The 15,609-nt window shown below is 42.8% G+C and overlaps 1 protein-coding gene across 1 annotated transcript in view; it reads left to right on the top strand.

Moving 5' to 3' along the window:
- Positions 1-15,609, top strand: part of RASL10A (RAS like family 10 member A) — a 93,083-nt gene that overhangs the window by 53,084 nt on the left and 24,390 nt on the right. The window contains exon 2 of the mRNA XM_029619649.1: positions 7,978-8,102. Within this exon, the coding sequence (XP_029475509.1) occupies positions 7,978-8,102 (125 nt within the window). The remainder of the gene's footprint in view (positions 1-7,977; positions 8,103-15,609) is intronic.

Below are 15,609 nucleotides of genomic sequence, written 5' to 3'. Positions count from 1 at the left end.
TAATGAATTCTCTAAGCAGACAGACAGGCGGGGTCGCTAGTAAATAAGAAGGGGAAACTGTAGGAGAGATGTAAGAGACACTAACTCCCCTTACACAACCTGATAATATAAGAATTCCACAAAAAACTCCCCAGAAAACCTAAGCCCAAAAGATTGGAGAGGGAGCTTTGGAGGGGTGATACTGTTATATGCAGCATCTCACGCAATGGCCCTGCGAGCTGCCTCACTCACCCCAGGATGCTGCCGGACTGCTCTGATGCCAAGCTTCATGGCATGAATGCTGCTGCTTCCATGCATGCATGGGCGGACCACATGGTGGGAAAACCATCTTGGAGCCTCCTGATGATGTCAAGGCCCCCTGGGCCATTTAAATCCTGTAGAAGTTCTGGAGCCTCGCATCAGCAACAGGTCTCCTGGAGTTCTTCGGCCTTCAGTGCGCATTGCCTTATCCTCATGCTCTGGTGTTCCTGTTCTTGTGTTTCCACGTTCCTTAGAACATAAGAACTTGCCATACTGGGTCAGACCAAGGGTCAATCAAGGCCAGCATCCTGTTTCCAACAGTGGCCAATCCAGGCCACAAGAACCTGATAAGTACCCAAACACTAAGTAGATCTCATGCTACTGAAGCCAGTAATAGCACTGCACTAACTGCACTAACCACATCCTCTGGCAACAAATTCCAGAGCTTTATTGTGCTTTGAATGAAAAATAATTTTCTCCGATTAGTTTTAAATGTGCTACTTGCTAACTTCATGGAATGCCCCCTAGTCCTTCTATTATCCGAAAAAGTAAATAACCGATTCACATTTACCCATTCTAGACCTCTCATGATTTTAAATACCTCTATCATATCCCCCCTCATCCGTCTCTTCTCCAAGCTGAACAGCCTTTAGCCTTTCCTCATACGGGAGCAGTTCCATCCCCTTTATCATTTTGGTAGCCCTTCTCTGTACCTTCTCCATCGCAATTATATCTTTTTGGAGATGCAGTGACCACAATTGTACACAGTATTCAAGGTGCGGTCTCACCATGGAGCGATACAGAGGCATTATGACATTTCCGTTTTATTCACCATTCCTTTTCTAATAATTCCCAACATTCTGTTTTCTTGCGCGCGCCAACCATAGATTTTAACATGCGCAGCTGCGTGCGCATGTTAAAATCGGGCGTAGATTTGTGCGCGCCGGGTTGTGCATACAAATCTACGCTCGCGTGTAATTCTTAAAATCTGGCCCTTAGTGTTGATAATTTTCAAACAGCTTCTGTTACCCAGATACATCTCTATTTATCCATGTAAATATCTTTTGAAAATTATGCTGTCTATGTCAAATGATGTGATTTTACAGGATTGTTCTGGGAGGAGTGATGGTAGTTTCATCTTAATCTTTGTTAAATTATCAAAATTTAAGAGGAGAGGGGGGTGGCCTATGGACTTGAAAGTTTATTAGGGGGAAAAGGGTGAGGGTGTGAGGCCCAAGTCGTCCAATACCCTTACACTGGCCCTGTCTCTGAATTTGGGGTCATAAGAACATAAGAACGTTCCATACTGGGTCAGACCAAGGGTCCATCAAGCCCAGCATCCTGTCTCCAACTTGTGGCCAATCCTGGCCATAAGAACCTGACAAGTACTCAAAAACTAACAGGTAGATTTTAAAAGAGTTATGCGCATAAGTTATACGTGTAACCCTTTCATAACCCCCCTGCATGCGCCAAGCCTATTTTGCATAGGCTCGGCGGCGCGCACAAGCCCCGGGACGCGCGTAAGTCCGGGAGCTTTCTTGGGGGGGGGGGGGGGGGGTCACGGCAGCACGTCATTTGGGGCGTGGCCGTGGGTGTGGCTGCAGCCCGGGGCCTTTCGGGGACGTGGCCGAGGCCTCTGAAATCGCTTCTGGGCCGGGGAATCATGCGGCAGTGGCCGGCCAGGGCAGGTGTAACTTTCGCGATAAAGGTAGATAGGGCTGAGGGGGTTAGGGTTAGATAGGGGAAGGGAGGGGAAGGTGGGGGGAGGCCGAAGGAAAGTTCCCTCCGAGGCCGCTCACATTTTCCTGTTCTAGACCTCTCATGATTTTAAACACCTCTATCATATCCCCCCTCAGTCATCTCTTCTCCAAGCTGAATAGTCCTAACCTCTTTAGTCTTTCCTCATAGGGGAGCTGTTCCATCCCCTCTATCATTTTGGTCGCCCTTCTCTGTACCTTCTCCATCGCAATTATATCTTTTTTGAGATGCGGCGACCAGAATTGTACACAGTATTCAAGGTGCGGTCTCACCATGGAGCGATACAGAGGCATTATGACATTTTCCGTTTTATTCACCATTCCCTTTCTAATAATTCCCAACATTCTGTTTGCTTTTTTGACTGCCGCAGCACACTGCACCAACGATTTCAAGGTCTTATCCACTATGACGCCTAGATCTCTTTCTTGGGTGGTAGCACCTAATATGGAACCCAACATTGTGTAATTATAGCATGGGTTATTTTTCCTTATATGCAACACCTTGCATTTATCCACATTAAATTTCATCTGCCATTTGGTTGCCCAATTTTCCAGTCTCACAAGTTCTTTCTGCAATTTATCACAATCTGCTTGTGATTTAACTACTCTGAACAATTTTGTATCATCGGCAAATTTGATTACCTCACTCGTCATATTCCTTTCCAGATCATTTATAAATATATTGAAAAGTACAGGTCCCAATACAGATCTCTGAGACACTCCACTGCCCACTCCCTTCCACTGCGAAAATTGTCCATTTAATCCTACTCTCTGTTTCCTGTCTTTTAGCCAGTTTGTAATCCATGAAAGGACAACGCCTCCTATCCCTTGACTTTTTACTTTTCCTAGAAGCCTCTCATGAGGAACTTTGTCAAACACCTTCTGAAAATCCAAATATACATCTACCGGTTCATCTTTATCCACATGTTTATTAACTCCTTCAAAAAAGTGAAGCAGATTTGTGAGGCAAGACTTGCCTTGGGTAAAGCCATACTGACTTTGTTCCATTAAACCATGTCTTTCTATATGTTCTGTGATTTTGATCTTTAGAATAGTTTCCACTATTTTTCCCAGCATTGAAGTCAGGCTCACTGGTCTATTGTTCCCGGATCACCCCTGGAGCCCTTTTTAAAGATTGTGGTTACATTTGCTATCCTCCTGTCTTCAGGTACATTGGATAATTTTAATGATAGGTTACAAATTTTTACTAATAGGTCAGAAATTTCATTTTTTAGTTCCTTCAGAACCCTGGGGTGTATACCATCCAGTCCAGGTGATTTACTACTCTTCGGTTTGTCTATCAGGCCTACCACATTTTCTAGGTTCACCATGATTTGGTTCAGTCCATCTGAATCATTACCCATGACAACCTTCTCTAGAACGGGTATCTCCCCATCATCCTCTTCAGTAAACACCGATGTAAAGAAATTGTTTCATCTTTCCACGATGGCCTTATCTTCTCTAAATGCCCCTTTAACCCCTCGATCATCTAACGGTCCAACTGACTCCCTCACATGCTTTCTGCTTTGGATATATTTGAAAAAGTTTTTACTGTGAGTTTTTTGCCTCTACAGCCAACTTCTTTTCAAATTCTCTTTAAGCCTGTCTTATCAATGGCTTATATTTAATTTGCCAATGCTTATGCATTATCCTATTTCTTCTGTTGGATCCTTTTTCCAATTTTTGAATGAAGAACTTTTGGCTAAACTAGCCTCTTTCACCTCACCTTTTAACCATGCTGGTAATTATTTTGCCTTCTTTCCACCTTTTTTAATGTGTGGAATACATCTGGACTGTGCTTCTAGGATGGTATTTTTTAACAATGACCACACCTCTTGCACACATTTTACCTTTGTAGCTGCTCCTTTCAGTATTTTTTTACTATTTTTCTCATTTTATCAACGTTTCCCTTTTGAACGTTTAGCACGAGAGCTGTGGATTTTCTTACTGTCCCCCTTACAGTCATTAATTCAAATTTGATCATATTATGATCACTATTGCCAAGCGTCTCCACCCCCATTACTTCTCTCACCAAATCCTGTGCTCCACTGAGAATTAGATCTAAAATTGCTCCCCCTCTCGTCGGTTCTTGAGCCAATTGCTCTCTCTCTCTAAGATGCCAATTAAGTCTATGTCATCATTTACTGCTATACATTCTAATTCTCCCATCTTACTTCTTAAACTTCTGGCATTAACATAAAAACATTTCAAAGTTTGTTTTTCATTTGTATTTTCATTCTGCTTTTAAATTGATAGGGATAAATTGGAATTTTTTAGCTCAGGTGAGTTTTTAATTACAGGCACTTGGACTATTTTTCTTATTATTGGAATCACACTGTCAGGATTTCCTAATTCTAATGCTTTATTACTATCCTTTGAAAATACCTCCCTCCGAACCATGCACTGCTAAGCGACTGTTGGCTTTCCCCTTTGTTCTAGTTTAAAAGCTGCTCTGTCTCCTTTTTAAAGGTTAGTGCCAGCAGTCTGGTTCCACCCTGGTTAAGGTGAAGCCCATCACTTCAGTAAAGACTCTCCCTTCCCCAAAAGGTTCCCCAGTTCCTTACAAAACTGAATCCCTCTTCCTTGCACCATCGTCTCATCCATGCATTGAGACTCCGGAGCTCTGCCTGCCTCTGGTGACCTGCGCGTGGACCAGGGAAAATTTCAGAGAATGTTACCCTGGAGATTCTGGATTTAAGCTTTCTACCTAAGAGCCTAAATTTGGCTTCCAGAGCCTCCCTCCCATATTTTCCTATGTCATTTTGTGCCCACATGTACCACAACAGCCGGCTCCTCCCCAGCACTGTCTAAAATCCGTGATGTCCGCCACCTTCATACCAGGTAGGCATGTTACCAGGCAATCCTGATGCCCACCAGCCACCTGGCTGACTGTATGCCTAATAATCGAATCACCAACTATGACGGTCGACCTAACCCTTTCCTCCTGGGCAGTAGGCCTTGGAGACACATCCTCAGTGCGAAAGGACAATGCACTACCTGGAGAGCAGGTCCTTGCTACAGGATCCTTTCCTGCTGCACCAGGTTGATGCTCTCTGATCATGAGACCTTCTTCCTCCAAGGCAGCACCAGGGATGCCATTCTGAAGTTGGGATTTGGCTACTATGTCCTTGAAGGTCTCATCTATATACCTCTCTGTCTGCCTCAGATCCTCCAGGTCTGCCACTCTAGCTTCCAGAGATTGGACTCATTCTCTGAGAGGCAAGAGCTCTTTGCATTGCATGCACATGTACAATTTCTCACTGGCGGGTAAAAAATCATACATGTGACACTTACATAGAAACATAGAAATGACGGCAGAAGAAGACCGAATGGCCCATCCAGTCTGCCCAGCAAGCCTCACACATTTTTTCTCTCATTCTTATGTTACTCTTAGCTCCTTGTTCTATTCCCCTTCCACCCCCACCATTAATGTAGAGAGCAGTGATGGAGCTGCATGCAAGTGAAATATCTAGCTTGATTAGTTAGGGGTAGTAGGGGCAGTAACCGCCGCGATAAGCAAGCTACACCCATGCTTATTTGTTTTACCTAGACTATGTTGTACAGCTCTTGTTGGTTTTTTTTTTTCTTCTCCCCTGCTGTAGAAGCAGAGAGCCATGCTGGATATGCATTGAAAGTGAAGTATCAGGCACATTTGGTTGGGGTAGTAACCGCCGTAACAAGCCAGCTACTCCTCGCTTTGTGATTGCGAATCCTTTTTTTTCTTCACCCCTGTCGTTGAAGCTATGCAGGATATGCGTGAAGCATCAGTTTTTTGTTTTTGGTTTTTTTTTTTTCCCCCTGCCGTTGAAGCAGAGAGCTATGCTGGAAATGCGTGATGTATCAGTCTTTCTCCCATGCCGATGCAGCAGAGAACCATGCTGGATATGCATGGAAAGTGAAGTATCAGGCACATTTGGTTTGGGGTAGTAACTGCCGTAACAAGCCAGCTACTCCCCGCGTTTTGAGTGCGAACCCTTTTTCTTCTCCTTTGCCGTTGTAGCAGAGAGCTCTGCTGGATGTGTGAAGTATCAGTTATTCTTCTCCCCTGTCATTGAAGCAGAGAGCTATGCTGTATATGCATTGAAAGTGAAGTATCAGGCATATTTGGTTTGGGGTAGTAACCGCCGTAACAAGCCAGCTACTCCCCTCTTTGTGAGTGCAAATCCTTTTTTCCATTACCTCTTGCTGTTGAAGCTTAGAGCGATGTAGGAGTCACAGTAAGCATGTGTATGTTTATTTAATAAGGGTATTGTGTCAATAGCCATCATTCTGGCGAGTCACCCACTCTTCATTGGTGGCCTCTTGACTTTATGGATCCGCAGTGTTTATCCCACACCCCTTTGAAGTCTTTCACAGTTCTGTGAAAGACTTCAAAGGGGCGTGGGATAAACACTGCGGATGCAAAAGACTTGATGCAAAAGACTGGGAAGCCCCCCCCCTCTTGCTGCTGGACTGCTGCCTTCCTCTCAAATTTGTTCCTAGTTAAGTTTTAGGTTGCTAAGGGAGTAGGAATCTGTCTAATTAGCGTCCTTTAAATGTATTAGTGAATTCACTATATGTCTGGTAGTGGCCTACAGGGGAATGACCAAACTCTCAATAAGGTGTGGGGAATGCGTGAAGTGAAGTTAAAAGGCTGTTGGGTTTTTTTAGTGTGAAAGTGGCACCTGCCTATAAATTAAAGGATGAGCTAGGGATGGGTGGGTGAGGGGTCGGAGGGTTTGGAAAAACAAACAGTCTAACTTCTGTTTATTTGCTGCCTTACTGACTATTAAAAGCACAAACACACTAAATAATATTCCCCAGTAGTTAACTTTGCCACAAACTTCCCAAGTAAAACTTACTGATTCTTTTCAGCCACCAGCAAGGTGATCCCCTCCTCTCAGTGCTCCCACTGGATTGTGGGTTACTGAGCTCTTCCCTTGCAATATATATTGTGCTTCTAAGGTAAATTAATGCAAAAGAAACCCTTTGGAGATTTACACTACAGTTAGTTGTCCTGAGTGACTCACTGCTGTTCTGATTAACAAATGATGGTACCTACTCAAATCAATCACACAACCTCAACACTTCAATTAATCAAAGTGACTCACTGCTCTCTTGATTAACAAATGTTGATACCTAATCAAACCAAATCACACTACCTTAACACCTTTCCAAGGTGAGTAACTGAACTGAACTTTTCAACCTTTTTACTTAGGTATACACTGCTCCTAGCTTATTTCTAGCTTCTGGCTAGCTTTTTTTTTTTTTTTTAAATATACAAACACTCTAACTTCTGCTTATTAGCTGCCTTACTATTTAAAAATACAGTCTAACTTCTGTTTATTCGCTGCCTTACTATTAAAAGCACAAACACACTAAATAATATTCCCTAATAGTTAACTTCGCCCCAATTGTTAAAAAAAATATTTCCCAAGCAAAACTTACTGATTCCTTTCAGCCACCAACAAGGTGATCCTCTCCTCTCAGTGCTCCCAATGGATTGTCAGACTGAGCATTTGTCACAACTGAGATGAATTTGATGTTTGCACTGTACAGTCCTCCTCATTTGATAATACTTTGCTCCATTGGTATATTCTATTAAGGGAAGGCCCATGAGTGGAGTAACCTAATGGTTAGAGCAATGGGCTGCAAACCAGGATTCAAATCCCGTTGCTGCTCCTTGTGACCTTGGGCAAGTGACTTCACCCTCCATTGCCTCAGTTACAAACTTAGATTGTGAGCTCCTTGGTGATAATGAAATACCTACAGATCTTGGCTGCGATATGTTGTCATTTTTGGAATTTATAACCAGCTGCTTAACGGAGCTAATGCCATCTTACAGTGATGGTGATGATCTAATTTCTATATTCCCTTTTGATCCTGCCACTTCCACTTCATTTACTCCACCAAAAGCCCCTGTGTTTAGACCTAGATGAGATATTTTAGCTCAATGAATAGATTTTGTCTCACATGGACCTCTGCTTGTCTTCCTTGGCAGGAGTGGTCAGATCTCAAGTGCCGGGGTCTCAGAAACACCAGTGCCTACGTCCTCGTCTATGACATCTGCAGCCTGGAGAGTTTTGAGTATGTAAAGATGCTTCGGCAGCAGATTCTGGAGAACAGGTACCAAATCAATTCCTATACAGTAGTCCAGCACAGGATGAGCTCTTTCCAAGATATTCCCTGCAAATTCCTGTTTATAGTAAGAACAAACTGTCTCTCTTCTCAGGAGTAAGCCATGATGTGAGATAGATGGCATCTGCTAGACCAGCTTGGTATACTACTAGCACTAACACATCTATCCTGAGTGTCCTCAAGATTCCTGTCCCCATTCCTGTGGTCTCCTGTTACTGAGCTATTTTAAAGCAGCAAATTCTGCAAAATATCTATATCAATATCTTTAGGTCTTATTCTCACTTCCTTTCTTTATTTTTCTAGCAATATTTTTTCTTTTATTTTTTACATTTTTTGGAATAAAAAGTAGATGCATTTTTATTCTGATTTTGATTACAAATCACATGCACCTTAAGGCATGAATTAGCTGATCTTAAGCCAGTCCAGGGGCTCAGTTGGAAGTGTGCATTGTCATGCAGAAGGTCCCTGGTTCAATCTCCAGGTCAGGTGTTCTGTTCCCTGGCTTGTCAGGGGCTGGAGATGCTGTTCACAGCTCTTGGGAAACAAGGAAGGAAGTCATGGCTCCTAGTTAAGGGCGATACCTAGTGGCTAGATTCATAACCCATGATTGCAGAATTCTTGAAGGAGTCCAAGTGCATGGCTTCCAACCAAAGACTGTCACTGCAATTATTGGGCTAAAATGCAAATTAGAAGTGGATATAAAAGAGAGGGGGGTGGTTAATGAAGGGTCATGTGGCCAGATCGCAGCCCAGGTTCAGACTGAATTGAAAGTATAAGGGAGCAGGAGGAAACTATAGGTAAAAAAAAAAAAAAGTGGAGTCATCAGAAAAATGATATTGAGTTTATTGAAGGCTAAATTCAGACTTTACTGCAGCTTGTAACTCTGCAGACAAAGTACAGGCAGATGATACACAGAGGCAGAAAATGTCTGGAATTACAGCCAAAGCCCAAACTCCCTTTCTTCTTACATTGCTCCAAACTTTGAGTTTATCTTTTGCAATAGCCACAGTCCATTTCCCCTTCTTCATTCTTTATAAGTCTCAGTTTGCCAATTGCATGGAGAATCAATAAGGATCCATACCACAGCGCCCAAGTTCCCAAAGTGGCCAGTGGAGATGGGTAAGTAAGAACTTACCAAATAGAATAGTCTGAATGCAATGCAGAGGAAAAGTACTTGATCTTAGGGAGGAGGCAAAACTGTTCATTTTCTCTGCTGATCAAAAGTGCAGCATTGAGGGTAAGTTACACTTTAGTTCAAGAGTTATGCTTCTCTTAAGATGAGCGGTTGAATATTCCATCTGCTAAGTAGGCTCGCTTATAAAAGACAAGATGTAGGGCCTTCTCAGTTAAGAAATTAAATAAAGGAAAGAACAAAAAGTCACCATGGATTTCTAAAGAAATATCATAATGTAAATAATGTAAATATTTTAATCCCTTCCTTCCGTTCGTCTCTCTTATTCTAATTTCCCGTCCCAGTTTTAAGACCCTGTTGTAATGTAACTTTTGTTCTCCTTGCACTTGTTTTTCGTTTCTTGTTCTCACCCCTTGTTTTATGTAAACCGGCATGATGTGGTTTCTAATCATGAATGCCGGTATAGAAAAACGCTAAATAAATAAAATAAATAAAGAAGTAGCCGAAAAGGTAAGGGATAAAAGGTTAGTGTTCCTAAACTACAAGAGATCACAGAAAGAGGAAGACAGGTGACAATAGAAAAGGTAAGAAAAGCTAGGAAAGTAGTTAGAAATTCAAAGATTCAAATGGAAGAAAAAATAGCAACTATGGTAAAATGGGAAGAAGAGACTTTAAGATATGTTAGTGATAGCAGGAAGTGCAAAAGTGGCACTGTGAGATTTAGAGAAGAAGGGAAGGAATATGTAGAAGCTGACAAGGAAAAGTGAAATTTCTTAACAAATATTTCTGTTCCCTGCTCACTATGGCCTGGATTTATCAAAATGCACTAAATATCGCACTCGATAGGAAAAGGGGCATGTTTTATGGTAAAAGGCTGTTTATTGCAAAGTGCGCTATCTTAGTGCTTTGCATAGGTATTACCGCAAACTACGATAACTTTTTCGTGATATGTACCACAATTGTTGCAATTCCAACCTACAACCACTGCGGGGGGGGGGGGGGGGGGGTGGAAGGAAGGGAAAGAGAGAGACAGAGAGAGACAGAGCGCCTAGCTATAAGGTCCTCATACTAGGTAGGTATTTATACCTCTATAGGAGTCCCACCTAACTACTCAAGGTGAGGTTTAGGTATTAATGTAGGGGTTAGGGGCCACTTTGAAATGCAGACTGTAGACTGCGACGTTACCCAGAGTACATCAAGCTAGGTTGAGAGATCATTGCACAAATCTCATCTTTGGGTGAGTTTCCTCACTCCGAAGGTCATCAAATCTTCACAAGAGTGCACTGTTCTGTTTGTAAGTCGCACTCTGCATGTCAAAGTGGCCCCTAACCCCTACACTAATACCTAAACCTCACCTCGAGTAGCTAGGTGGGCCTCCTATAGAGGTATAAATACCTACCTAGTATGAGGGCTTAACACAAATGAAAAAGGTGTAGTTAAAATGTGAATTAAAATTGTGTGATATGGTTTCGCAAAGCCAGCCCACTTGGCCAGAAATCCAGCCACAAACTTTTCTTAATTTGCATTGCACCATGCAAATAGCACTTTGATAAATGACCCCTTATGTTAGAGTCAGGAGCAGAACCACATAAACACAAATAGGATTGGAAGTGAGGTCAACTCAATTGATTTTAGAAAAGTGTGTTCATGAGGAGCTAACTAATCTTAGAATATAAGACTTGCAATACTAGGTCAGACCAAGGGTCCATCAAGCCCAGTATGCTGTCTCCAACAGTGGCCAAACTAAGTATCAATACCTGGAAAGTACCCAAACTTAAAGTAGATAAAGCAATGGGGTCAGATGCAGGAATTTAGAGACGTTTTGGCAGCTCCTCTGGATGACCTTTTCAATGCATCTGTAGAGTCGGGAGTAGTTTCAGAGGACTGGAGACAGGCAGATGTGGTTCCTATTCACAAAAGTGGAAGTAAAGAGGAAGCTGGGAACTACAGGCCAGCTAGTCTGACTTCTGGGGTGAACAAATTCATGGAATTGCTGCTAAAATAGAAGCTAGTGCAGTTTCTGGAGTCCACTGGATTGCAAGATCTGACATAGATGGCTTTTACCAGAGATGTCATGTCAAAGGAATCTGATTAATTTCTTTGGATAACCAGAGAGTTGAAGCAGCAGAGAGTACAAGATGTAGTGTATGTGGATTTTGGCACGGTTCCACGTCGGTAAATTGAGCGTCCTTGCTGTGGGCCCTAAAGTGGCTGAATGGGTTAGAAACGAGTTAAATGGGAGGAGGCAAAGCTCATTCTGAGGAGGATGTTATTAGTAATGTGCTACAGGGATCAGTCACTGGACCGATTTTTTCAGCATTTTCATGAGTAATGTTGTAGAAGGTTTGTCAGGAAAGGTTTGCCTTTCTGCAGATGATGCCAAAATCTGTAACAGTGCACACAGCTAAGAAGGAGTGGAAAACATGAGGCGGGATCTAGCAAAGCTTGAGGAATGGTCTAGGGTCTGTCAGCTGAGATTTGATGCTATAAAATGCAGTTATGCATTTAGGGACAGATTTTCAAAGGGTTACACACGTAACTCCGAAAACCTGCGCCTGCCGAGCCTATTTTGCATAGGCTCGGCGACACACACAAGTCCCGGGAAGCTCGTATGTCTTGGGGCTTTGAAAAAGGGGGGGGAAGTGGGGGGCGGGGTGCCGGTCCAGGGGCGGTCCCGAGTCCTCTGGCACAGCGGCCGTGCCGGGGGATAGTGAGCTGGCAGCCAGCCCGCAGGCGTAACTCCTGAAATAAAGGTAGGGAGGATTTAGGTAGGGCTGAGAGGTGGGTTAGATAAGGGAAGGGAAGATGGGGGGGGGGGCGGAAGGAAAGTTCCCTCCGAGGCTGCTCCGATTTCAGAGCGGCCTCGAAGGGAACGGGGAAAGCCATCGGGGCTCCCCTAGGGCTCAGTGTGTGCAAAGTGCACAAGTGTGCACCCCCTTGTGCGCGCCGACCCTGGATTTTATAACATGCACGCACATGTTATAAAATTGGGCGTACATTTGTGCGTGCCGGGTAGAGCGCATAAATGTAGGCCACGCGTGCAGGTTATAAAATCTGCCACTTAGGATGTAAAACCCAAGGGAGAAGTATAGTATAGCATGCTTTTTCTAAGCATGAAAAAAGAACTGGATCTAGGGGTTGATCATATCTGATGATCTTAAGGGGGCCAAACAAGTGGATAAAGTGATGGCAAAAGCCAGAACGATGCTTGAGTACATAGGGGGAGGAATGGTCAGCAAAAAAAGAGAAGCGATATTGCTCTTATATAGATCCCTGGAAAGACCTCACTTTGAATAATGTACCTTCAAAACTATATAAACAGAATGGAGTCGGTCTAGAGGGTGGCTACTAAAATGATCAGTGGTCTTCATTTTTAAGTATATGGGGACAGAATTAAAGATCTGAACAACTTGGAGAAGAGATGGCTGAGGGGGGATATGATAGAGGTCTTTACGATCATGAGAGGTCTTAAACGAGTAGATGTGACTTGGTTATTTTCACTTTCGAATAATAGAAGGACTAGGGGGCATTCCATGAAGTTAGCAAGTAGCACATTTATGACTAATCGGAGAAAAATCTTTTTCACTCAACGCACAATAAAGCTCTGGAATTTGTTGCCAGAGGAGGTGGTTAGTGCAGTTAGTGTAGCTGGGTTCAAAAAAGGTTTGGATACATTCTTGGAGGAGAAGTCCATTAATGACTATTAATCAATTTTACTTAGGGAATAGCCACTGCTATTAATTGCATCAGTAGCATGGGATTTTCTTAGTGTTTGGGTAATTGCCAAGTTCTTGTGGCCTGGTTTTGGCCTCTGTTGGAAACAGGATGCTGGGCTTGATGGACCCTTGGTCTGACCCAGCATGGCAATTTCTTATGTTCTTAGAGGAAATGGGATATAGACAAAAAATGGCATTCAAATCAAAATAGCAAATGTATGAAATGAAACATAGGCTCATATTGGGCACCTTCAGCTTTTAAAGGGACCTCTTCAGGTTTCTTCTTCGAAAGCGCTCTTGCTTTAAGTGCTTTTTAGTGACTTTTTGGAGGGTTTAAAGTACCGGTGTTTTTATGTAGAGGCCGGAGGCACTCGTTTTTTGTTTTTAGATTTTATGTTTACAAAATTAGAACCGGCAAATGAATGATAATTTAGGTATTTTCACTGATACTGCTTGTGGCTCATTGCGAGGCGAGAGGTGGTGGATGCACACCAATTTAACACCTTAGTTTTCTGATGCCCTGTTCTTTTACAAATTTCTTTTACAAATTTACATAGAAACATAGAAACATAGAAATGACGGCAGAAGAAGACCGAATGGCCCATCCAGTCTGCCCAGCAAGCCTCACACATTTTTTCTCTCATTCTTATCTGTTACTCTTAGCTCCTTGTTCTATTCCCCTTCCACCCCCACCATTAATGTAGAGAGCAGTGATGGAGCTGCATGCAAGTGAAATATCTAGCTTGATTAGTTAGGGGTAATAGGGGCAGTAACCGCCGCGATAAGCAAGCTACACCCATGCTTATTTGTTTTACCTAGACTATGTTGTACAGCTCTTGTTGGTTTTTTTTTTTCTTCTCCCCTGCTGTAGAAGCAGAGAGCCATGCTGGATATGCATTGAAAGTGAAGTATCAGGCACATTTGGTTGGGGTAGTAACCGCCGTAACAAGCCAGCTACTCCTCGCTTTGTGATTGCGAATCCTTTTTTTTCTTCACCCCTGTCGTTGAAGCTATGCAGGATATGCGTGAAGCATCAGTTTTTTGTTTTTGTTTTTGTTTTTTTTCCCCCTGCCGTTGAAGCAGAGAGCTATGCTGGAAATGCGTGATGTATCAGTCTTTCTCCCATGCCGATGCAGCAGAGAACCATGCTGGATATGCATGGAAAGTGAAGTATCAGGCACATTTGGTTTGGGGTAGTAACTGCCGTAACAAGCCAGCTACTCCCCGCGTTTTGAGTGCGAACCCTTTTTCTTCTCCTTTGCCGTTGTAGCAGAGAGCTCTGCTGGATGTGTGAAGTATCAGTTATTCTTCTCCCCTGTCATTGAAGCAGAGAGCTATGCTGTATATGCATTGAAAGTGAAGTATCAGGCATATTTGGTTTGGGGTAGTAACCGCCGTAACAAGCCAGCTACTCCCCTCTTTATGAGTGCAAATCCTTTTTTCCATTACCTCTTGCTGTTGAAGCTTAGAGCGATGTAGGAGTCACAGTAAGCATGTGTATGTTTATTTAATAAGGGTATTGTGTCAATAGCCATCATTCTGGCGAGTCACCCACTCTTCATTGGTGGCCTCTTGACTTTATGGATCCGCAGTGTTTATCCCACGCCCCTTTGAAGTCTTTCACAGTTCTGGTCTTCACCACTTCCTCCGGAAGGGCATTCCAGGCATCCACCACCCTCTCCGTGAAGAAATACTTTCGTGAAGAAATCTTTCGTTTCATACATTTGCTATTTTGATTTGAATGACATTTTTTGTCTATATCCCATTTCTCTACTTTTGGACTATATTTGAGACAGAATAGGGGAGATATGATAGAGATGCTTAAATATCTCCAAGAAGGTTTCCATGTACAGGAGGCAGGCCTCTTTCAAAAGAAAGGACTCTAGAACAAGGGATCATAGGATGAGGATGAAAGGGGATAGATTCAGGCATAATCTAAATAAATATTTCTTTATAGAGAGGGTAGTGGATGCATGGAACAGCCTCACCATGGAAGTGGTGTAGACAAGAACAGGATCTGAATTCAAGAAAGCATGGGATAAAAACAGATTATTTCTGAAGGAGTGGTAGGGGTTTTAAAGTTGAATTAGTTGGTGTGGATGGGCAGACTAGACAGGCCGTATAGCAGGGTTGGCCAACTCCAGTGGTCAAGAACCACAAACAGGCCAGGTTTTCAGGATATCCACAATGAATGAATCTATGGAAATTTATTTCCTGCTATTCTGTTTAATGTAAACCGGTATGATTTACATCGGATGTAAGAATGTTGGTATATAAAAATTAAAAATAAATAAATAAATGAATGAATCTGCATGAGATAGATTTGCATGCAATAGAGGCACTGCATTCAAACCTATCTCATAAATATTCATTATGGATATTCTGAAAACCTGGCCAATTTGTGGTTCTTGAGGACTGGAGTTGGCCACCCCTGCACTATAGCCTTTTTCTGCCATCACACTTCTATGTTTCACTTGTGGCTCCTACCCTATGGTATCCCCTCCCAAGAGAATGTTGTCAAGAAGATTATCTCGGTTTTTGGAAGGTAGTTAAAACCTGGTTGTTTAAACTGGCCTTTTAGAAGGTTTATGTTAGTTTGATTATTTACTTTTAATGGGGCAATGAGATGGAGGCACACAGATTTGTT

The sequence above is a fragment of the Rhinatrema bivittatum genome, chromosome 11 (assembly GCF_901001135.1).
Source record: "Rhinatrema bivittatum chromosome 11, aRhiBiv1.1, whole genome shotgun sequence".
Lineage (NCBI taxonomy): Eukaryota > Metazoa > Chordata > Amphibia > Gymnophiona > Rhinatrematidae > Rhinatrema > Rhinatrema bivittatum.
Note: the sequence above shows the minus strand (reverse complement) of the source record. Positions and strands in the feature narration are given on the sequence as shown.